At 42.0% G+C, this 25,375-nt stretch overlaps 1 protein-coding gene across 1 annotated transcript in view; it reads right to left on the reverse strand.

The window, feature by feature from the left end:
• Positions 1–5,383: 5,383 nt before the first annotated feature.
• The window catches only part of SKAP2 (src kinase associated phosphoprotein 2), a gene marked incomplete at both ends in the record, with an annotated part of 160,855 nt that continues 140,863 nt past the window's right edge, over positions 5,384–25,375 (reverse strand). Inside the window, 3 exons of the mRNA XM_080701665.1 lie at positions 5,384–5,476; positions 19,327–19,439; positions 24,793–24,870. Of these exons, the coding sequence (XP_080557791.1) occupies positions 5,384–5,476; positions 19,327–19,439; positions 24,793–24,870 (284 nt within the window). The remainder of the gene's footprint in view (positions 5,477–19,326; positions 19,440–24,792; positions 24,871–25,375) is intronic.

The raw sequence follows: 25,375 nt of genomic DNA on the forward strand, positions 1-25,375 counted from the left end.
CTGGAAGTTTGCTCTTAGAAGTGTTCCTGCGTCCAGGCCAACCCACCAGTGCGCCTGCGCTACTGTGACCTGACCTGGTGACCCCGGTGCCACAAAACTGATTCAGTGTCCAACTGTCCTCCCCTGTGTTAGCCTTGGTACACGTTCCAGGCTATTTATAGGACCCATGTTACTGTCCGTGATCAATAAACAACTGGAGGGAGCCTAATGTATGCAAAGACAGACATAAAACTAGGTTGAATCGATCCCGGTATCGTGTCACAAGACAGGGTTGAATTAAGTGGAGGGAGGGCGTTAGGCCTGGATAGGTAACCGACGGCCTAGGACCACGGAACAAATTACCCTCAGCTTCCCAATCAGGAAAGTGGGGATAAATAGCGGACCTGGGCTCATGGGGTCATTATGAGATTGACTGAAAAACACACAGCATGATAAACAGTAAACATCTGGTGGCCAGGAGCCATTGCCAGTACTAGTTCAAATGGCACGTTTGACAGGAGAGGTTTCCTCCCCGGACGGCCATGGGGTGAGCAGGAGGCAGCGTGAGGAATCTGCTGGTCTGTGGGAACTTGGCTTCGGTAGCCGGCATACATCGCTGTCCTGAACTTCCTCCTCTGAGAACACCTGTGTGACACTTTCCTCAAACAAGAGGGACCTTGCTGCTGAAGTTTCGCATGGCACCTGTTTATACTCTCACAGGAGAGAGATATTTTATATTATGAAGTTGAGGCCAATAAACAGAAAACAGACAAGTGCTGTGCTATATTACCTCTTTGAGTGATGGATAATAAATAAATCACAGAGAAATGAAGAGGCGAGAAGCCCGGGGAAACATCCTCCCAAGTTCCAGCGCTGGGAAAGGCTCTTCAAGAGATGGCCTTTGGGGCCATGTCCATCTCACTCCTTGGCAACTTGAAAGTGTTCTGAGTTGCTCAGGTTCAGCCCCTTCCCACAATCCAGAGCCAGGCTAAGCAGGGGTACCACTGAGCGACTGTCTAGCTTGGGGTCCTTTTCATCTTAGGGGTGTAAAGCAGAGTTAACATAATCATACGATTTTAAAGAAACAGAGTAAAGGATAACAAACACACACACACACACATACACACACACACACACACACACACTCACATTGAATTATGGGTGATCTGGCAACAACAAAGCAACTTTCTATTTTCAGAAATTTCTTTTTGATCCACCCAAGGAAATGGGTGGAATGGTTCTGAGAAGAAGCAGGAGCAGGACCCCTGGCAGTTCCCAAGAGAGCACGGGCAAGGGGGGCTTGGAACGTCCTGCGAAGTGGCCACTAGAGCCCTTGCCCCATACCGCCTCGGCCACTGGGCTCCTTGTTTATAGCCACAGAGCTGCACAGGAAGGGGGTAAACATCTAAACACGGCATCATGGTTCACCTTTTAGCTACACTCACTTCACCCTGCTACTAACAAATCCATTCTGCTTATGGGTGGAGTTAGGAGGCCCTGCTCTTAAAGAGCCTGATTTATTTATTATTATTTTAAGCTAAGAAAATATGGCATCTTCTCTACCAGCTAGCGAGGTCAAACTCTTTCTCTTAAGTCTCAGGTCTCGAGCTATCCTGGGGCATCAAGCCTGTTAAGTATTGATGGCATGTGTGCCGTGAATTTTGTAGCAGGCCGGCACTGAATCACAATGTGTACCCAAGTAACGACAGAGCAGGGGCTACTAGTAAAAAACAAGGAAAAGCCCTTCGGAACATTAATGAAATGTCACTATGATCACACGATTTCCTAGGTATTTATCTCATCACGGCAAAATGCTATTATCAGGGATTCTATCAGACATTCTGAAGAAGTCCAGGGTAAGGTGGTAGGTGTGTAATAAATGGGCTACAGCTGAAGATGCCCTGTTTCACAATGTTTTAATATATATGTTCACACACACACACACACACGTTCATTCTATTCCTTCACTCTCTGAAGGAAGATGTATTTTCTATGGCTTGATCATGTTTTAATCTCCACTAACCTTCTTTATCACGAGGCTTGCTTTCCTCATGAGTATTCAACGCTCTTGAATATAACAAACTCAAGAGACGTAAAAGTGTAGGGTTCCATCCAACAGCCAAATGCCGACAAACGCTCTGTGTAGAATTTGGAAGAACTTTACTTGATTTCAAGAGTCTCACAATTCTCGCTTTACTTGGGTGTCACACAAGCTTCTAAAGCACAATGTATTAAGGTCCTTTTTCTTCTAGTGGATGATCCGCAAATTCCATCTATAATATGTAACTCAGATCTGGTTTCAATCATGACCCATACAGTCTATGAAGTGGGCAGACATTCAGAAATGATAGGAAAAGCAGAAATCAACAGCACCACGAGAGAGCCTCGACTGCAAACATTCTAGACAGTTATTGAAGATGTACCTTTTCTGACAGGCTATGTTCCAAGTATTTGTACATTGATAGAAAACACACACACACACACACACACACACACCAAAAAGCCCAAACAGAGATTTCACCTATGGATGGTTGAAAAGTGATTTTTCTATGATCCTATAATACTTTATGTAATTATCTGTAATTAAATCACAGTAAAAATAATCAGCTTAAAGTATTCGTGCTGATGGCTGGTCTGAACAACGTTCCTTTTCATAAAAGAAAGTGTCACGTGCAGCAACGTGGCAGAGGCAGAGTGGAGTGAGCGCTTAAGTGTAAATCCCGGAGTAACGCGAGTCATCTGTATTATCCTTACTTCTTTGAATACATTCCGATGACGGCCCTATTTCATTTCTTCATTCAGTTTGGAGGCCAGATGGCATCAGAATCATTTACTTCACCTTGTTGTGCTTAATTACTACAATCAACACACTATTTTCCAAATTAATCATAACAAAGTAATTTCATTAGTAACACAGCAGGCTGTTGAATTATTAGCATCATAACAGTTTGCAAACAATTAAACTTTATTTGAACCTTAAAAATTTGCAGAGTGGAACATTATTGTAAGAGCTAATGGCAATAGAGTACAAATGCAGTACAGAGCAAATAATCAAGCAAAATGCTATATAAAATATGACTTACAATCACCTTTGAAAAAATTAGCTCTCTAACTGTTCATAGAAAAACAAATAAAAGCTAAGCAAACATAATGAGACCATAACAATTAGCATATTTTCTAACAAGCCACGTTGTTTAAATTCACATTAATGATATCATTATGATCTTGAGGAGTGTGTGATGTATTGTCACGGGCAAAAAAAAAAAACAACAAACTTTCTCCCTGGTAACATACAAATGTTCTCGTCAAATGAACACAGAGTCGTCACGGGTGGGAAGTAATGGGTATTTTTCCTGCCGTTCCAACTCTGAATCTTTCGTTTCTTATCTCTCCCTCCTATATTCAAGTTTCAAAAGAACAAAGGCCAGGGGAGCTCTGGACAGAAGTAGCAGTCTATTATTTCTGTACTGTCACCGTTCGGAGAGACTTTCTGGCTTGGAATCCTTGGTCATCAGTTGGCAGAGGACTCCCTCTCCTGGATTAACTGTATAAGGAGGCGGACATCTCCCGGCGCCAGGATTTGTCCCCCGTGGGGGAGGGGTTCCAGGTGCTGAGTCTGCGGTGACGACGAGCTGCTGCCATCTACTGGCTGCTACTGGAAACCGGCAGGGCGGCCCTGCCAGGGACCGCCTCTTGGCTTCTCAAACACCTGGCCTTGACAACCAATCCAACCAGTTCGTCTCGGCCTGTCTGACTTTGCCAAGACGATTTCAATCTATTTCAGTGGCACTAGCTCAGGAAAGGGGTAATGACCGCATGAACGGAGACTTTGACAACTTTGACTTGACGTGTCTATAGGATATAAACTCGAGTTTACTTAGTCTCTCGACTTTTTTTTTTACATTTGGAATAAACTGATCGTGGAACTTAGGGGATAATTATAAAATACTCTAGCATTGTTTATAAATAGTTTTACATACATAATGACGTTTTAAAGTATTATTGGCTCATTAGCATGGCTAATATTTTTACCTATATACAGCGAAGATCTGCAAAGTTCAAAACTGATAGTACTTGCTAAGTAATGATTCAATCTCGGACTATGTCTCTCAAATAACTGAACATCCAGTTAAGGCATTTTGATACATAATACGGCCACAGCGGAACTTGAAATGCATTTCAAATATCTCTGATCTCAAGTACCCACGAGAAGGGAATGGTGTGATTCTGCAGAGTTTGTTCAAGCAGCACCAGGCAGGACTGGGTGTAGCTCAGATGCAGAATGCCCTTGGGTTGAAGCCTCAGTATAAAAAAACTGGCTACTTGCTTTGCACAAACCTGTTCCAGTCTGCTCTTGTGTTGCAAGTGATGGCACACTGCCATTTGTAATTCTATTATTTTTCTTTCTCGTGGCTATTTTTAACAGGAAGTAAATTTGCCACGCTATAAAACTTCTTTCATGAAAACATGCTCGTGCTGCATGGACTTTATTGTTCTAACCATGGTGAGTGATCTACAAAGCTTTGGCATACACACATTCTTTAGCATCTGCCAAAAACTCACGTGACGTATTCAATTAAAATTTCTATAAAGTTATATATTACACTTAAAAAAAAAACCCACTGTCCAATGATTCATAGAAATGACAACTCACACTGAAAGCGTGACTGTGTTCCACATAAAGTAGTAATGAATTCTTCATACGAATCAAATGAGTAAATGAAAAGTGCGATTATTTCTTTGCAAAATAGCAACAGGTAGAACTACTGGCATCTAATTTACATTAATGCCCCTTGTTTAATTTCATGGCAGAAGGATATTTAAATAAACGGCTGTATAAAATAAGAGTCAAAGACAGGAGGAATGTTCAAAACACAAAGAAAGGTGTGGGCCTTCACACATGCTTTCCTGAGGCTTCTTGGGTTGAATCCTCATTCGCATTCAAAGCACTCGCCGACCAGGGGCCACTTCCTTCCACGAAGCAGAAAGACAAAGCTGCGTGTTAATTTTTTTTCCTTTAGTCGAAATGTTGATTTTTTTTTCTGCTTAGGAAAAAAAAATCACACTTTTAGCCAAGGAAAAATGAATGTTTAGTCAACATTTTGTCAATTTCTCAAAAGGCCATAAAAGTGGTATTTTAGGAAAAAGGAGAAGGTCTGGGAAAACAGCTGGTTATTATCGAAGGAGGTTTCTCTAAACCTATTCATATTCGAAGTAAATTCTAGGAAGTTATTTAAAAAAATAATGATCAAACTAAACAGAAAAGATTGGGAGGGGTGCCATCTTTGTGTTACTAGAAAACTACAAAGACCTTTAAGGAGGCAAAGACTCAAAAAAGGAAGAGACTACGAGAACATATGAGCTATTACAGAATATTGGATTAAAATGTACTTACCCAGGACTCTCAAATATCATACATCTCCATTATGTAGGCTTTAGGCACCAAGCCAATGGCTCCCTTCATCTCTCCTACCCACCAGCCATATCTATTGTATTCCTAATTGGAAACAATATGCAATATTAACCTTTAGACTGGTGTAAGTATCATGTCGTTTGTATGCAACTTCTTGGAAACGTTATTTCTTTTTATTAAAGTTAACAAGAGCTCGAGCTGCAAATGGAAACATTTTCATCTTTTGTTTGTTTGTTTCTGGATACTTTAAAAATGCTGTTAGACAAAGCTTTAAATGAATGTGTAACACAGAGCTTGTTTATTACCGGAGTAGGAAGCAGTCACTGGCAGTAAGAACCTGTAACCCGAAACCATGCCTGGAAGCTGGTGTTCAGGGGCCCCTCTGTCTGTCTGTCTGTCTGTCTGTCTGTCTGTCTGTCTGTCTCTCTCTCTCTCCACTGTCTGGGGAAACATTTTAAGTATGAGCAACAGTGCCAGAGGCTGTTAAAATTAAAGCCAGGATCCTGAAGGTACTGTATTTGCCTTCAAGAAGCTTATTTTCTACCAAGGATAAAATTAATTTTAGTTAAAATTAATTGCTAGCCGGGCATGATGCTGCGTGCTTGTAATTCTAGTACTTGGGAGGCTGAGACAGGAGGCTCACAGTTCATGGCCAGCATCAGCTACTTAGTGAGGCCTTTTGCAACTCAGTGAGACCCTGTTTCAAAATAAAGAATAAAAAATAGGGCTGGGGAGCCGGGCGTGGTGGCGCTTGGGAGGTGGAGACAGGAGTATCACGCAGGTTCGAAGCCAGCCGTGCTGGATTAATAGACCCTGTTTCCAAATAAAAAGTAAAACATAGGTCTGGGAGTGTAGCCCAGAGATAGAAGGGTTTCCAGGAACCCCAGTACCACCAAAAAAAAAAAAAAAAAAAGGGGGGGGCTGGGGGTGTAGCTCAGAGGTAGAATGCCCCTGGGTTCCATCCCCAGTATTACAAAAAAACTAACTGCTAATATTTAGGTAGAACCCAAAACAATATAGAATGGAGAAGTGCGTCCCTTCTTAGGAAAATCTTATACGCGCAGTTTAGACAAGTGAGCTTCTTTACAACAGCGTCCCTACAGCACTGACCGCTCCTTTGATTGGTCAAAGCCACCTTTGAAGAACGTTAAGGTGGTGCCAGAGTCACCTTCCAGTGGAAGATCGATAGGAAATAAAAGTATCTCGAGTTTTAAAGCAAAATATTAATCTAGCTGTAAAAAAAGAGTGATTGATGAGGCGCTTCTGCATTTACTTTGCAACAGGAGATAAACAAACCTGCGCTCTTTCCCTCCTTTGATCCCCCACCGACGGCCTCGCCACCGCTTTGGGCATCGCGAACACTCCATAACGGGTCTCATATGTCTGCCAGATTGACTAATGGATTTTTATCTCAAATTTATTTATGTTTGGTGAGATACAAACAAAGTAAAACGAATTACAAGTTTCAAGAATAATATCTTCCAAAAGCAATACCCGGCACAAGCACCGTAGGATCCAAATTTAATTTTTCATAGAAGATAAATTTTTAAAATCAATCCCCAAAGTAATTCAATAGGTTATGATTTTCCAACATCTGAGTCATAGACAAATGGTCCATATGCATATTGAGTTACATGTGGGGAGGGAAGGCTGATACTAGTACAGACGTCACATCCATGTAGATTAGCAGGCTGCTGACCATCAGAAAGGAAAATTATGCCGTCCTTCAGTACAAACGTAGCAAAGTTAGTATGTATGTATTGATATGCTGTCTACCAATGAGGAGACTGTAGCATAAAAATCTATACGCATCTTTTAAACAGTGGCAGTAGTGTCGGAATTGGGTGTGCTGGAAGAACAAAATGAGTGGGAATGATTTCAATCCCACACCTCTCATTCTCTGGTTTGGGGGGCAGCAGACTCAAGTTCTTAATGGTGTGAACTTAGCGGATAAACCCAACTCGGCAGCAAGAATCCTCTGGGTCCAGAACTCAGCGACGATGACTAAGATCTACGCAGAACATCGTTATCAGAATAAAACACCAGTGGACCGAAAGCTATGATTAGCAACCATTATATCCTAATAGGGGCCTAATAAAACTGCCTTTTTCAATTTTTAAGGCAATGAATACAATTAGAGTCTGATGCTTAACAAAACAAATGTACTTAGCCTTCCCCAGGCCAGAGGCCTCTGCTGAAGGATGTCAAGAGGATCGTTACAGGACACACCTGAGCTTGGAAGCCCTTGCCTGGGGCCAGTCCTAGGTTTTTCAGAGACCACTTGAAAAGAGGGGAGGAACGCGTCTCTCAATGGTAGACACGGAAATCGTCCAGTAAGAAGGCAGATTGTGGGCTCAAGCCTGCTTTCAGAGGAGGTGCTCAATGGGGTGAAAGTGTTTAAATTCAAACAATAAGCCAGGGAGTTCCTGTGACTTCATGATGCTTACTTTGGTTATAACTCTACTGATGATAAAGGCATATTACTGTCCTCCAAAAAGCTCACTCACACCCAAACTTAAGATCTGATTTCCAGCAAATTCCATTACGAGGGACAGATGACAGACTGCACACTTGAGATAATCCTGCACTTGCTAGACAAGTGATGTTCCCAAAATAGAGAGCACCGTAGGAAACAGCAGAGAGGAGCGTACTCAGCCGTACGCAAACTCCTCACGAGTAACGTTCTAGGGAGAATAAGAGGCTTTACGTTAAAAATCATCTTAAGTGCTTCACTTAATTTAAAATAATTGAAAACGATATGAAATGCTTCATAAAAGGACTCTAACAGCTCACAGATTAAAATCAGAAGAGTAAAATAAAAACTAGAATATTTACTACTTTACATTCATAAAAAAAATTCCCATATCATACTCCTGTGTGGAATTAAGACGTAGGCTAAAAGAGAGGGAAGGAAAGATCCAGGAGGCACACGTGGATTTGCACCGTGACCGGGGAGCGTCGCGGATTCTGCCAACACAGGGGGCGCTGTCCCCGCCACCGTTACTGTCCCTAGCCGAGCCTCCGGAGCAACAGGAATCCCGTTAAACTCTTGCAGCCTATAGATTGGGACGAAAATGCTCCTTGGAATACAGTGCTATAAACTTCGGCCTGAAAATTCAACCTCAAGCAAGGTTTCCTTCTACAGGAGAAAATCTGTTTTTGCCTTTCCTCTTTGCTGCCTCCAAACAAACGTGATTATGAATGACACATATCATGTGATGCACATACTAATTACAGTATGGCACAAAGTCGCGGGTGACCCATTAAAAAACATCTCTCAAACCTTATCTTGTTTAATGAACAAAAAATAAAAGAGACAAACCATACCGGGCCGCCATCTAAATCTCTGACCGGTTAGGAAGCTCCGTGTCATCCTCAGGACACCCGAGGTCTCGGGTACCAGAAGGCCTGCCTCTGTATCCTGCACCCCACTCGGCGCTTACCGTCCACTGAAACGCCAACACAGCCAAGTGACTGCACTTCAGCAGGACCGATAAAATAATGAAGAGTCCTTTAATCTACAGGAAACCATTCTAGTCAATTTATAAGAAATATTGCATCCCTTTGTAGGACGTGTAATTATTTTCTATTAATCATGTGCTATAAAGCTACATTATGTGCTTAGTCTGTTATCACTAGAAAGGGGCCTGCAGTCAGCTTCTGACAATGTTAGGTAATTACTATCACAAAGCTGCTTTCTCCTCCCGCAGTAATGCTATCAAGATCCAGAGGTGTAGTGATGCTTATTGTATAAAAATGGCTCTCAAAAGAAATTCAATATCTGCAAAATGGATGGCTTCAAGGCAAAATGTAATGTGGCAGTCAAAGAAGCAAAAAAAAAAAATTTTTTTTGCCCAATAATCTGTGAGAATAATAGGCAGGTGGCCTCCAATGCTTGCAATGTGACTCCTGTATTTCAATTTTCAGACCGTTAAAATTGTTTGATTTGTTTTATGTGATGGTTAAAATTTTAGGCCCAGTTAATATTTATTGAGCAATAAATTAAGGTAATTGCATAATAAGGCCGGAATAAAACCCACTAGATTTGATAAAGCGAAACACATACTCTAGCCAACACAATGGTAAACATATGTCCATGTTTACTCATTAACTAAGTCTTCTCTCTTCGCTGATATATTATTTTACACTTAAATAAGGCCCCGACATTAACTTAAATCCTTTTCAGCACCGTGATTCCAATTTCTCAGCCATGTTAATCCACTTTCAGCAAACCATATGGCGAAAGGGAGCTGCCTTTGCTGAAACCTGAAACACCGCTGGAGGTTTTGTGATGTCGGGCTCTTTTAGAAACTACCCACTGATATGTTTGAAAGCAACAGGTGTCTGAAATGTTGAAAGGCTGCATGTCCTCTTCCCAAACATGTACATGTGCTTCCAAACATATCTGCCTTTTGTAGAAGTGAAAGCAATTTTATGGACAGAATATAAAACACAGTAAGTTTAAGAATGCTTGGACGGTGCCATTATTTTCAAGTACCCACTGTGATCATTCATAAGTATCACCGTAGCGTGAAGACAAAATGGGTGTTTATGCATATAAATATTTTCTTCCTGGTAACCTCTTCAGCCTCTTCCTTTTTATTTCCTCTGTTTGGAGGTTTTATAAGAATCATTCATTTCTCATACATACATCATTTCAAAAGGCTCTCTTGAAATGCACAACGGGAACTGACACCCTCGGGGTTTAATGTTACCATCTACCCTCTAACTGCTTGACTCTGTTTCCCCACCTGTTAAATGAGGGAGCTGGCACATGTCCCTTGAGGCCCTCTGTGATATCTGGACACCATTATTTGGGAACCTGCTTGAGGACACTAAGTTTCCTGGTGGCTTATAAAAATCATCCTCGTGACTTCCTAATTTACTATGCAGGTGTGACTTGGAGTTCTTCTGACTCAAAGAATTACTGTTATTTTTTTCTCTCTTGCTTTTTAAAGCAAGAGAAACAAAGGACAGACAAGTAAGTAATATAGTAAGAACCTAATTCTTATATCAAATTTTAGTCTATATCCCAAAGACACAATTAAAAATTCTAGCGGCAACAGTCATGACAGCGTGCAGTAAAGACAGATATTCAAACTGGTGATTCAAGAGAACAAGAGGCAGAGAAAGATGAAGGCTCAGTCGAGGGTGGCTCGGGCGCTTGGTGTATTTCACCCACCAACGCATGACTGTGTTAACTGCTCCTGATTCCACCCACTCCACCGTCGCCATTGACGGTCAGGCCTCTATCACCTCTCCCCGAGGACTGTGCTCTCTGATCGTCCCAGAAACTTCCTGCCTCGGTTCACCCCGCTGCTCAGGAACTCAAGGGGCGCCCGATGCATCAACTAGGAGGTCCTCTGCTTGGCTGGTTCCTATCTGGCTGGCTAGCAACATTCCCCTGTCCCCACCCTGGCCCGCAGGCCCCAGCCACTACTACACCCGCTCCTGCGTCAGTTCCCAGGGAAGCCCTCCCTCAGGCAGTCCTGCCCAGTGACGAATGCTGAGTCACCCGTCACCATGCATTTCCCCCCGAATTACCTAACTCGCAATAACATCTCTAATATGAAGTTGAGTCTTTATTCCTCGGTAGGTTTTCTGCAAATTTGTTTATCCTTCGACTAACATAATGTGCACACTCATCAAGTGTGTAAGAGGCATTCAATAAATAGCTACTGGATGATGAGATAGACTCAGTCTTCAGTGGATCTCCTAAACCCTTTGCTAAAATGTAACTGCCAATAGACTCTTTCCCTTTGTGTCTAGTAGACGTGTACAGAATAAATGAACAAATGGTTGTTCCAAAGTGCGTTGCTCGTACAAGCTTAGCTGTGCAGTTGAAATGCACTGCTCCTGCTCACGGCCGGCTGCTGCTCACCAGGTTTCAAAAGCTGTATGCGGATGCCTGGTCTACCGAGCTTAAATTCCATCTGTGGAAAGAAAGGTATCTTTGTCCTTTGGAATTAGGACAAATAAGCCCAGTTCTTAGAAGAAATGAGATGGGATGCATTATTTGCAGGCACCGAAGAGGTTAAGGCAGAACCCTGTGCAGGTAGAAAGGGCAGAAGGTCTAGTGTTCCCGCTCTTCCTCCTTCTTATCTTCTCAGAAGACTCAGGGTCTCATCCCAGCTCTGATCTAACTAGACAGGCAAAGTTGGGATGGTATTTTTGATGTATTTACATTCCTCATTGAAGTTTTGCGATAATCCAATTGTATACCTAATATAGTGAGTCTAAAAGGCAGACATCTGGCTCCTCACAGAATCACCTGTATGGAGTCTTGTTATATTTACTATAATTGTTCTGTTGCTGCTGAGGCTTTACCTGCCCCTCTTCTCCTTAGGACATGAAGTTGTAGAGGCTGATAATCAGTACATACTCTAGTAATTCATGTGAGAATTTATCTTTTTAAAGTACTCAGTGCTAGGAAAGGCCACGATCCCTCTTTCATGATTAAAGGGAACCATTAGCTCCCTATCTCTCCCTCGGTTTGGCGGCCAAGAAGTTCAGGGCCAAGGCAAAAGTTCAACCACAGAAATTCCACTGTCTTTTAACTTGTTTTTTTTTTTTAAATTAATTTTCTCCAGTTATGCTGGCTTCAATATCTTCATCTAAAAAGTAAAGGGCTGGCATTAAAGTTCCCCTAACTAATGCTTTATCATTCTCTCTCAAAAAGTCAGGAATATTTTCTATTTTTAACTGTAGTTTGGCAAATGTATACTGAGCATCGGCCATACTGCTCAAAAATATTTAAAGTGTTTGAAGAAGTTCAGAGTTTACAGAGAAAGGAGCAGAGAACCAGATATTGACTGCTGAGTGAATAGAAGAAATGTATATTAAAAAAAGAAGCAACTAATTCTACGCTACGATCTTAGGAGGCTTTACCCAAGAAAGCAACAGGAGTAACACACAGCAGGCTCAGAGTCCTGGAGAGATCAAGAGCCTGGTGTGTTTCTGGAGGAGTGAGCAGCCAAGACTGTGGTTAACACAGAAGGCGCAGAGGAGGACGGGAAAGTGCATGAGATGTAGGAGAAAACCCCAGCTGGAAAGGTCAGGGTGGCTGGCTTCCTGCCGTCTTCCGGCTGCCTGCCACTCTCAAGGTAAGGAAAGAGAAATGGCCTCGCGTCCTGGTTATCTATCGCTGCTCTGTGACTGGCTCTGGCTCTCTGCTCCCCTTCAGTGACAGACCCCCCTCCCCCCTTTTCTATTACAGACCGGTTCTTTTGGATTTTATTTTTGTGTCTAAGGGGCACAAAAATAAGCATTTACATGTTTGTAGAATGAATGAACTCCACCTACATATGAAGGTCTAGCTCAAGGTCTGTTTCCTATGAATGTTCCCTCAATGACTGTGGGCTTCACTGATCTCCACCCTTCCCTACACTCCCCTTCATCAGGAGTGTGTCTACCTCTGCTCTCCTGTCTCCTTTCCCTGGGATACCTGGCTGCGGGCTCAGGAGGAGCCATCTCAAGGGAGTAAAAGCGTGCAGCTAACACTGAGGGAGTTCCCGATCTTCCAGGCCAGGCTAGAGACTCATGGCCTGTTTAATTTAAGATAAAAAAATAAATGATCAACGTAGTCCTTTTCCATAAGGTTCTGTTTTGCTTCAGGCAAACGCTCCATGATTCCATGATGAATTAAACCGTGTGGATTTTGCAGCCTGCCTTTTCCCCAAAGCAGCCCCACGCCACCTCTGCTCAGTAGGCCTCTGCTGGCGTGGCCTTCGGCTCACCCTCTGCCTTCTGAGCCTCCACAGGGGCTGAGCCTCCCAGCCTGACTCGTGTGGCCCTGGTTCTGGAATGCTGCCTCCATTTGACATAAGAGAAAACAGGGAGATACTTGAGCACGTTGTTGGCAAAAAAAAGATCGCGAAAGGCGTCGGATGAGTGGAACTAGAACCTGCTTTGACAGGGTTCTGGGCCCATAAACTGCTTCCGCTCCTCGGGAGAGATGGGTACTAGCAGGGGGTCAACAAGGTTCCTGCTTCCCCCGCGTCCACACTGGCAGCATAGAAGCTAATGCCTTCCGCTCCAGACAAATGCCATCATGGGAACAAATGCTCCTCCCCCTTCCCAAAGCTATAGAATGTGTAACACTCTGGGACCAGCTTAGTGCCAACATTGCGTGTCCTGCATTGAGACGTCCCAGCCTAGCAGTTGGCCCTGCTGTCTGTGGCACCCTGGGTCACATGGTCACAAGTGAAAAGCTAAGGGAGCTGCTGGAAAGAACCTCGACATTTCCCTCTGCCATTGGAGCTCGGCAAGACTTTCTGCTTCTCTCGAATCTCTTTTTCTCTCCCTCCCTCTCCCTCCCTCCCTCCCTCCCTTCCTCCCTCCCTCCCTCCCTCTTTTCCCACAGTGCTGGGGATGGAACCCAGGGCCTTGAGCACGCTAAACAAGTGCTCTGCCACTGAGCTATATCCCCAACTTACAGCAAGACTTTTATTTATTTTCATAGGTTTAAAGCAAAGGTAAGAAAGAAAAGCCCCACAGTAACTAAATCTTTATATTCTTATAATGAGAAGCAAATGGTCAAAGACAGTCATAATTCACCTATCACTTGAAAAAAAATCAACCTAACACATATAAATGGATCTACTGAATGGAACTCCAACCAATTTACACTTTAAAATGCTCCTTTGTTGTATATTAATGGCTACTGCCTTAACCTACATTTCCTGCTTTTGACTTAATCAAATATTTTGGCCAGGCGTGGTGGCGCACGCTTGTAATCCCCATGCTTGGGAGGCGGAGACAGGAGGATCGCGCAGGTTTGAAGCCAGTCTTGCTCGCTTAAGAGACCCAGTTTCCAAATAAAAATATAAAAAAAATAGTTCTGGGAGGGTAGCCGGAGGTAGAAGGGTTTCCAGGAACCCCAACGCCACCAAATATATATATATATATATTTTATTTTTTTTTTGACAAATGCTAAAAGTTAGAGCCATGTATGTCCTTGTTTGGGTAAAATATTCCAGAATTCTTTTTCCCCCTTTAATATCAATCAAAGTAGCATGCCTCTCTCCTGCTAGAGTATAGCTAGTCTCTTATTAAGTCTCTAAAAATAATTTACTGCTTTAGAAGTAAGGATGAGAATGCAGTTAGCAATTTACCAGTGAGCACAGACGGAAAGGTAAACTAGCAGTGCATGTAAATCCAGAACACCAAGATGGAATGACATAACCAGAGAGGTTTGCAGGCTCAGGCACAAGCCGGCTGCTGTATGAGCTGGCTCCTGCTGCAGACAGCATATAAAAACTTCACAAATGTGGATCTGAGAAAACACTATTAACTACAATATGTGTTCATGGTTTGGGGAAAACAACATTGACATGCGAAGTAGTAAAAAAAATTTAACCTTGATGTCTTAAAAAAAAATAGAAAGTGTTGTATCGCCAATATAACTTTTCTCTCTATCTACTGGGTCTGATACCAAGTCCTTGGTTGCAGTTGGGTTACTAATAAAATTTTCAAATAGCCACTGAACTATTGAGGCATTTGTTTTAACACAGGGAGGGGGGAAAATGGGAGCGACCCTACACAAAAAGAACTGTGAAGCAAGAAAGTTACTGGCCGCCTTTTTGGGCAAGCAGTATCTAGATTTATGATTAGTGAGGTTCAAAGGTTAAAACTAAGAAAATGCAAGACACTTTGAAGGAGGGGCTAGCTCAGCCAGGGGTCACATGACAGCTGCTAATTGGAAAACATTAAAAGGAAAGGGGGAAGGGCAACGTGTCTGTCTGCTCTTTATTGCAGCATTTGATTTTCACTGAAAAAAATAAGAGTTATAAAGGCTAAGATTTGTATAACTCTCAAAAGAGGCTTAAAATAAATACCCCCCCTGGGGGGTTGACTGAGCATAGCCGACCCTCCATGGAAGCTCCCTTGCAAAACAGAAAAAGAAGGAGATTCCCAAAGAAAACTGTATTTCCACAGTGATCTTTTAATAAAGACAACCTGGTCCCCAAACCAGTTAAATGTTTTTCTGCTCTCACAGTTACAAAATTAAAACACTTTGCATTATAATGCATGCCATTTTGTTTCTTGATTTCTCTAAATGTTTGTTTATGGTGCAAAAAATGCATCTTCCTTGAAACTATTTTATACTGCCTTTTTAAAAAGAGCAGTTTTTAAAACTTACAGGACTTGTTGAAGGTCAGTCAAATTAGTGATCATTTAAAACTGTATTTCCTCTTCCAAAAAATAAAAAAATAAAACTAAAACTTTAAATCCGTTCATTACAAAGAACAAGCTACATTTCTTTAGAATCTTTTAAATGACTTTATTCATTAAAAATGTCACGGCATTAATTTCTTTACAAAGTACACATTTTCTATGTCTCCACAAACATGTTAGATTCTTTAAAATGTACTTTATGTATACCATTTCTGTATTTAATTCAGAATGATGAACAACATTTTTCATGATTAATGCTAATACTTTATTGACATGAGATAGGAAAGTAATAACCCATAGCTAAGTTTAAAGTTGAATTAATGACACCATTTTGCTCCTGCACATTAGCGCAATTACCTGCACCACTCATTCTAAGCCACTAGATGGTGTAAAAAAATAGATTGGTAAAATTTCATCCCACTGCCAGGAAATCTAAATATATCTTGAAGAAAGATTAAACGTTCTAAGCATGTAACAATGCTAGCAATTTCTATCCTAACTGCACTTAAAAAAAATCTATCAGTACAAAACATTGGTCCCACCATGATCTTGAAATAAGCCCTTTTGAGCATTTTTTAAAATTTTTTTATTTTTTTGCTTTCTTCTACTAAAGGCCTTGAGTTCTTTTTTTTTTTTTTTTTTTCAGGTCTGGGGGTGGAACCCAAGGGGATTCGACCTCCGAGCTACATACACCTCCTGCCCTATTTTTTATTCTTTATTTTGAAACCGGGTCTCACTGAGTTGCAGAGGGCCTCACTAAGTAGCTGAGGCTGTCCGCAAACCGCGATCCTCCGGTCTCAGCCTCCCGAATGCTGGGATTACAAGCGTGCGCCACCACGCCCGGCTTGAGTTCTTAATTTATAACACCAACACATTCAAAACTGTAGGTACTGTACACATATTGAATGCAGCCATATATTAAATGAATTTACGGCATTAAGTATGGTCCGTGTTTCCAGTTTGATAAGTTAAAGGGCCGCCCCAATAAAAGATCTGAGAGCGCCTCTAGAAATTTTTAACTGAACTCAGCCAACCCAAGACGGGAAAATGAGAGTGTGCACAGACATACACTCAATTCCAAAGTAACCAGACTGTCAACACCACTCCAAGCCACCCATCAATGGCTCCGAATGTGCTCCAATCCCACCAGAGAGACCTAGCGCCCTTCCTTTCTACCCTCAATCTTACCTGATTGATTCTAATAGGCCCACAGCTGGGTGACTGTGAGTACTCAGTTATTCAAATGATACTGATAATGGGCTGGCCAAGGTCTCCTTTCCGACTCCTCTTTCCAAAACCAAAACGAATGTCTCGAATGAAACTGCGACAATAATGGTGGAACTTTGAGCCTTCAAAACGGCTAATAGAAGACACTGTTAGGGTCAGCTCTCTCCCAAATAATAGCATTTAAACTTTTAGATGGAAGTTAATGTGTCCCATGAGCTGGATTTTGGTTTTATGATCAGGCTTCACAGATAAGATTACCATCTCCACAAAACAAGTTTGGAAGAATAGGAACTACCGACCCTGGCATCTTAAAAGTGTATACACATCTATGGTTCTGCTTTTAATTTCATGCTAACAGAAAATGGTCTTTAGAGGCACTGGCAGAAATAAGAAGCTTATTTACCCGGGCTTTCCAAGACAGAGATCATATGAATCATAAAGAAGATGTGAAGAACTGACCACGTGGCCTTTATGTAAAGTTCATATTTGAAAAGGAGTATATGGTTGTATGGCGTTTATCCCTATAATTTGAAAATTCCACATGGAAACTAATCAACCTTTTAATTTATATATAATTGCAGCCAAATCGGTTAAAGAAACAGAGTTAAGTAAGTTCAAAGTGATTTCAAAAAAGTTTCTTGACAAGAACTGAAATGAATTAATTTGATTTCTTCATTCACTGATTAACTCAGAAAGCTGCTGTCTTAACTCAGGACAATTAAATGCTCAATAATAGACGGAATTAAGCCTTATAATGTGGATGTGGCTAGCTACAGCCTCCACGAACTGAGAGCATCTTCTTGGAACACCTTGGAACAACAATAAAATAAAAACCTACACTAATGAGCAGGGAAGTCAGTAGCAAGCCCGTAGTTGGGCACCTGAACCCGCAGGTATCTCTGTACTTGCTTACCACTAAATACTCTTTTCTCCAATAATCCTCAAGTGATTATATCTTATTCATTTTGTAGTCCTGGTGCCGAGACTGGGTCCTGCCACATTGCAAGTACTTTATGACGGCTTTAAATTAAAAGGAAGGAAGAAAAGAAGGAAAGGAAGAAGGGAGCTACAGAAAGAAAAGAGAGGGAAAAGTACTGACCGGGAGTCGAGACACTTAGCTTAAGTACTGTCTCTGTCACTGTCTTCACATAAATTCTCTTATTTGTGAAGCCAAGAGTCTGTATTACGATTTTATGCACTCGCCACCTAGTGCTAAATTCAACTTGTGACTTTATTTCCATCACCTCCCTGAAGAGTCCCAAAAGTCTTTCTCTAATCCAGAAACCATGTGGAGCTCGCAGGTTCATCAGCTGCTTAGAACTTCCAGCTTATATTTAAATTATTTCTATGCGTCACTTGTTTCTAAAATAGCCTCAACGCGTGGTGGTGCATGCTTGTAGTTCCGGTACTTGGGAGGCTGAAACAGGAGGATCCCAGGTTCAAAGATAGCCTCAGTAAGTAGTGAGACTCTCATGAACCTAGCAAGACCCCATTTAAAAATGAAAATTTTAAAGGGCTGGGGGTGTAGCTCAGAGGTAGAATGCCCCTGGGTTCAATCCCCAGTAACACAAAATAAACACATAAATAAGTAAATAAATACATAAAATAGCCTCACAAAGTAGACAGAGGAAGATTTGTGTGTGTGTGTGGGACTGGGGATGGAATATAGGCATTCTATCTCCGAGCTCTATCCCCAGCTCTACTTTTTATTCTTTACTCTGAAACAGGGTTTCACTGAGTTGCAAAGGGCCTCACTAAGTAGCCGAGGCTGTCTGCAAGCCACAGCCAAGAGAGGAAGATTTTTTAATCCCCAAATTATAGTAGGTGAAATCATACTTATGAAAATTAAGAAGGCTCACACCTCACACTTGTCATTAGGAGTAGAGCCTCACTTTTAGAGCTGATAGTCTAAATAACAGACTCCAACTAATTCAGTACCTTAAAAAGTAGAGACAAAGATTTTTACATATGTAAAGAGTTTACAGCAATATACTCTGTCACTATCTTTACAAATGCAGTGTGTTAAACTAAAAGAAAAAAAATTACCTAAACCTGTCTGAATAGAAGAGCATTGCTTTTAAATTGTCGGAACACCCAGTGTTATTTATGTAAAGATGAAAAACTTGTTCTGTAAACACAGTGTTTCCAGCAGTCAACGGCAGACAAAATCAGAATAAGCACACAGAAGAATAAAAAGGAAGGGGAAAGAAAACCATAATAAATAAGCTAATACCTTACAATGTTAACTTTCACATACGTATATTGTTTTTGGAGGAGACCCTGGGTGGATGCAAGCCAAGGCCCAAAGTGAGGGATAAACACACTTCTAAGTTGAATCCTGTTATCTGATTGTGTTTAAATTTTGATTATATTTCACTTGACAAAATAATTAATTATTGCAAACTCACAATTGTTAACAAGGGCCTAGGAGAATTCCAATTGGCATTTTTCCCTAGCGGTGTAAATCCAAGCGCATAAAAATCAAACTTCAGGTATCCCCTGCACAACTGTCCTGTGCGGTACCTTCTTACCTTGCTAAGAATGTAAATGACGTCACCGCGCTTAAATGACAACTCATCAGAAAGAGCTCCTGTACAGTCCCACAAGCCCTGGTAAAAATTGGCATAATCAGTGCTTTTATCTCCTAGAAGAAAAGAAAGAAAAAGTATGAGTTAGGCCTGACGCCCAGAGAAGTTAAAGGACCGCCTCAGATTGCCAAAATCGTTTTTAAAAAAATCCTATCTTGAGTCAACGGATACTTTGGTACATCCACATAAGAATCGACTTCTCTCTATCATCTAGTTAAAATCAATTTCAAAAAGCTCTGATGGGTAATGTCTTTGTTCCTTTTTCTGCCTGTCATCGAACAACCGTAGCTACAGCACTTTCTCACCAAAACAGCACCTGAGTGGCTTCCTACTTACTTTATATAACAAACCTAAGCCAATTCTCGTAGTGTGGAGAGGAATCCGCCACACTTCACAAGGAGCGGTACCCATGGGATGGACGGAACAGAATTTGGGCCACTTAATAATAATGATGACGAAGGAACTAATACATGAATATAAAATCAAAGACTAGGGAACCATTTTTTTTAAACCCCAAAGCCTTCATGTGGTTAAAGGAAGAGCATAAAGTGGAGATACTATCGGAGGTAGTTGTAGCTCTTTTCTTTGGAGATATTTGTAACCTAAACCCTCCCAAAGTTGTCTCTCAAATATGTTAGCAACTCTGAAACTGCTGGTGCTAAGGTTGCATTTTTCCCAGTTTTCTGTCAGCCCGTTTAGGACATCGAGCTCTGAATAAACACGCACCGCACACCGGCCTTATCAGCTCATCCTTCTACTAGCATAAGCACAATGGATGTGATGTGCTCAACTGCCATACAGACCATTAACTGATTGATTATTTAGCGCTCTCCACTCTGTGATACCACAATAAACCGGGTAATAAATGCTTTGCCACTTATACCATGTGGGGTTCCTGCAACACAGCCGCACAGTTAAATACACCGGATGCTTTTGTTACGCTGAGAACCGTTTCCTGTTTTTAATTTCATGATAATTGAGTTTTGATGAGTTAACACAAAAAGAATGCAAGCAATATCAATAAGATGTCCGGGGATTCACGAGCCGGGCGGGACGCGGCCAACGTCCATCGCCGGGACGTCATCTTTGGGGGCTGAGGGGCACAGCGGAGGCACGTGCCGGGATCAGGGCTGCATCTTAGTTCTGTTCTCCTGGAGTATTCGAATTTCTGATTCACACAAAGTGCTACATTTATTGGAAAAATGTAAAACTCCCCTCAATAGCTTACCCAACGTTATCAAAGCCAAGGGAGAGGGTGTGAATAGCACGGAGTCTGAATATTTATAGAATTCTACTTCTCAATGACATGTGTAAGAAAATAAAGTAGGGCGGGAGAGTGCAAAACCTAGCAAAATTCCCCACGATTTTTGAAAATCTTCTGAGAATTTAAAGAGAGTGGGAGGCAAAGGGAGGAGGCAGGAGAAGAGGGGAGGAGGAGAGACGGAGAGAGGAGGAGGGAGGCAGACGAGAGACAGACACCTTATTGACTTCTCCATACTAGCATTTGGGTGCTCATCACCGACACCAGCAGGGATGTACACAAGCCTGGGAATCCAACCAAGAACTAACAATGCTTGTGGCCACCCTTCATTAATTTTCCCCCCAAAGCATATATTAAATAAATTCTATAAATGGACACTAGAGGGCACTCCGGCTGGCCAGATTGCTCCAAACATTTTCAATTTCTTTTCTTTTTCTTTCTTTCTTTCTTTTCGGGGGGGGGGGGGATTACTTAATAATAAAGTGACTGGTTTCCTTTAAAAACCACTTATTTAGACAAATAGAGATTTAGAAGTTGAAACATCCTAGTCAGATTAAATCAACTGCTAAATGGGTCAAATGTTACGCCCCGTGCAGTCCGTCAGTGTCAGCTTAAAAGTCAAGGAATTAGAGCAAAGAGAGGATGACGTCATTTGGTGCAGGGTCCTCCCCCTCCCCCACAGCAACAGGCCGGGAGGTATGGGCAGGGTCTAAACAGCGGGGCCTGGTCTGGGCGCCAGTGGCCCCAGGCTGCTGAGCCTTCGGCTCAGCAAAAGGTGGAAGGCACAAAACTTGGGCTCGAAACTGCAGTGGAGGGTTTTGGCTTAGCCGTGGCATCCCGATGGGTTCCCCAGCTGTCGGGGCTGCTCTACCCCTTTTTGTTGATTCTCCTCCGATAGTTTTTCATTTGATAGATTTTCCAGAGGGGGGCGAGGGAGGAAGAAAGAAGGAAAAGCATGTGGTGATTTCTAACACATAATCCGTATCACTTTGGGGTCTGTCTGCCCCTCGATGCACTTGGTGAAACTCCCATTAACGCTAATGGGAGTTACAGGAGCAGGCGAGGGGCAGGGAGACCCCCACCGTGTGCGAGATGCATCTCTCCCTAGACGTGCGTCCTGAGCATTTCATTAAACCTCACTGCTGTAAAGACACAGCGGAGCCAGCGATCTGGCAGGGCTGGGAAGACGCATTTCAACCGTGCTTTCTATAATCCTGATGATAATGTTACCCAAACACCGACCTCATTTCTTCGTCCCATATGTGAGCTCCGTTAAAAATAATCTGTTTATGCCACACTCGGCTACATGCACGTGTGATTTCCTAGCCTAGCTATTTCAGCACGCAGTACTAGTTATAAAGCAGAGATAAATAACCACGGCCAGGGAGGAAATCCTGGCAGTATAGGTTTATTAGCCTGATCTCCTCAGGAGAGTCACGATTGAATCCTTGACATGATATATGTATATATATTTTATATATAATAAGAGCTATCAGGTTCATAGAGAGCAGCAAGCTCCTCTACTTTACTTTAGAAATCTTTAAGCACGTTCATATATACACAAAAAATTTGCATAGATGGAGCTCAAAAGGACAGTGCGTTCGGAGATACATATTGTTTGATGGGACAGAGCACAGTTTGATACACATACATTCTGAAACAGCAGCTAAGTCTCTTTATCTGCCTTCACTACCTGGATTAATTTTTCTCTTCTATCTACGTCATGATCTGTATTTTCAAAAGGATCTTCTCCAGTCAAAGGAAAATTACCTTATCGTGTTTGTTTTTTTGTCCCGAGAGGCATGAATGATCCAAAAACAGTAAGAAAAATAAATTAGCCATACTGTGAAGGATTTAAATAATGTACCTGCTCCTGATTGGAAAACATTTATCAACAGATCATTGGCCGAGGCCAGGAGAATCGTAACGGAAGTATAAACTACACGCGTAAACACTGGAAATACTTTTGCAAAGGGGACGAGATTTTTAAAACACGATAGCAGTGGGTGAAATATAAAATAAGATAATGGGGAATCTCTCCCTAGGTGTTACAGGTTTGAAACCTATTTTAGAATTATATTACAGTGTTAAAAAAAATGAACTGGGATCACGCAGGTGTATGTGTGCGCGGGTGCACACGTGCAAAACACATACACTTCAACGTGAAAGAACTCGTAAAAAATACAAGATCCATTTTGGTTTTGCTTACATATTTTACGTTAGAGTGGCCTGTGATTTTTTTGTTTTTTAGTAAAATCAGTCAATGTGAAAAATATATAACATTCTTGAGTAAGGTTAGAAGTTCACATCATGTGATGTTTAGCAAGACAGCAATAGCTCTGTCAACTCTCTCTGCCTGGTATGGCGAGCAACCTCCCTGCTGACAGCGTAGGGATGAGCGGAGGTCACCGCTATGCAAAAGCCTTAAAACTGTTGCTTGCAAAGAATTTCATGTCATGAATGATAAGAATTATTGCAGCGCTTTCTAGCTCCGGCATGAACAGCTACACCTTGTTCTGGCATTCCTCTGAGCAACCCTGAGTTCTTCACTACCTTCAAAGGCAAAAATTTGGAAGATCGTTACTTTACAAAGGGTTTTTCTTTCTTTTTCAAGAATTAATTCTTTGAAAGATACAACTGTATTTAGTCCAAAATACATATTGGGTTCTTTGGAAAGGATATCCTATCTAATATGCCTACCCCCTATACCTGCATAGAAATTTTAAAAGAAAGCTTCGTGATTCATACTGCCAAACCGATATACTTAAGTTCCTACTGAACCCGGTTCTCAGGGTTCACTAAGCCCCGGGGTTTTACGGCTGTACTCTACAGGGCGGGACTGCTAACATCTAATGACTCTGTCCTCGCTTCCTTTCTGAAAAAAGCAAACCCAAACCTTTCACGGCAACCTGCTCCTGCCTTTCCTGTTCAGGGCCAGAATCGGGCCTGTTTCCTTTCCACATGTCAGCGTAGGAAGGCCTCTGGAAAGCTACTTCCTGAACACACACTTCTCGTCCACCCTGCCTCTGACAGCTCGCAAGAGTGATGTATGGACGTATCAGCGAGGGGAAGGTGACCCCAGCTCCAGCTCTTGGCTGGACCCGGGGATGATAGGGCAGACCTCGCCCCGGCCGACATGCGGCTCTGCAGAGGTGTAAAGTCCTGATAAGAAGGTGTTTCTCTTCTTTCCATGTAAAATAATTGCTGATTTATCAAAACTAACCTCCCGCTTGCACTACAGATATGGTTTATCTCTTGCTATTTGGAAATAACAACCAGCAAGAGAAGTTGTCTGTATCATGTGATTTCATACCCAGCGTGTGCGGTTATTTTTCCAGTCTCGGTCATAATTAGTACTTGGGGCCGTGTGCCAGGTGGAACTGGATAAGGAGGACATCCTTCCCGGTTTTCTAGGCCAATAGTGTCCTTTTCCAATTTGTAAGCGGCTGTCACTGGACTCTGGCATTTCTTACCCAATTCATTTGCTTTCTGTGTTAATCATATGCAATGAAGATATGCATGGCCAACATTTAAACAGGCTGCAGATCAATTAGCGGCCTTAAGTTTATCTGATTTTTATCAAAGAAGACAGAGCTGTGGGTCGATTGTCAGAGCCTGTGTCAAGTTGACCTTTTCAGAGATGTCTACATTGCCAGTCCCCTGGGCAACTTGTTGTCCCCTGTTAGTCTCTGAATGGCAGAAGTCTGTTCTGCTCAAGCACAAAGTATACACAGATGTCTATATTACGTTCTTATAGGTTTGACAGCAACTGCATGTTCTATCTATAAACTGTCCTTTAGCACTGACACTTCCTCAATGATGATAAGCTAATTTATGCAACTAAATCTCCTTTGTGCAGAAATGAAAGCTAATTGAGTCATTACAAAGTAATTCAGGAAGGAATACCTTGTATAAATTGGCTTACTTTATAAATCCTTCTCAAGTGGTTTCCATGCATCCTAAGTGGGGGAAAGCAGCCTCTCAGCCGCAAGATACCCAGACCGAACAAGCCGATACCCAGACCGAACAAGCCGATACCCAGACAGAGCAAGCCCATGCCCGGGAGCTGTGCAGATGTCCTCAGAGCAGCAAGAAAGTGGCTAAAACAAAACCCAGTGAGCCTGGCCAGGAAGCCGCGCCATGGTTACCGGGGGAGGGATGGGGGCTGTCCTGGCCCATCTTCCTTGGTTCTTCTGTTTGCGCCAATGCTTCGTCCTCTTCTTCTTCTGCAAATAAACGAGAGTAATGGCACATGAAGGGGTTCCAATGATAGAGCTCTCATCCCATTTGAAAACAAAACCAAAAGTAGATGGCTCCTAAATACTATTTATACAAGAATACAACTACACAAGACGCGTATTCCTTTGTCAGAAGTTTAACCCTGAGCAAAGTGCCAACTATTTCCAAAGAGTAACCAAAGGTCTATCGAGTTGGCGTGATAAAGCTTAAGATATACAGAAATGCACTGTATATTTTGTTTAAAATACTTATACTCACCTGGAGCAACCTAGAATCTTTAAAGCCAGTAAAATAACACCCAATATTATAACAACAAACTACTTTATACCGTGTGTCAGGGATGTCACAGATAAAATCATGGTTCCTAAAACATCAATGGAGCAAGGAGAAATGTGTGATATAAAATATATTAACCTATAAGTCATCTCTTGAGTATCAGATGCTTCCATATGTTTTCTCATTTAATCTCCACAAGAAAATACTAGAAGGATT

The sequence above is a fragment of the Muscardinus avellanarius genome (assembly GCF_963383645.1).
Source record: "Muscardinus avellanarius genome assembly, chromosome: 9".
Lineage (NCBI taxonomy): Eukaryota > Metazoa > Chordata > Mammalia > Rodentia > Gliridae > Muscardinus > Muscardinus avellanarius.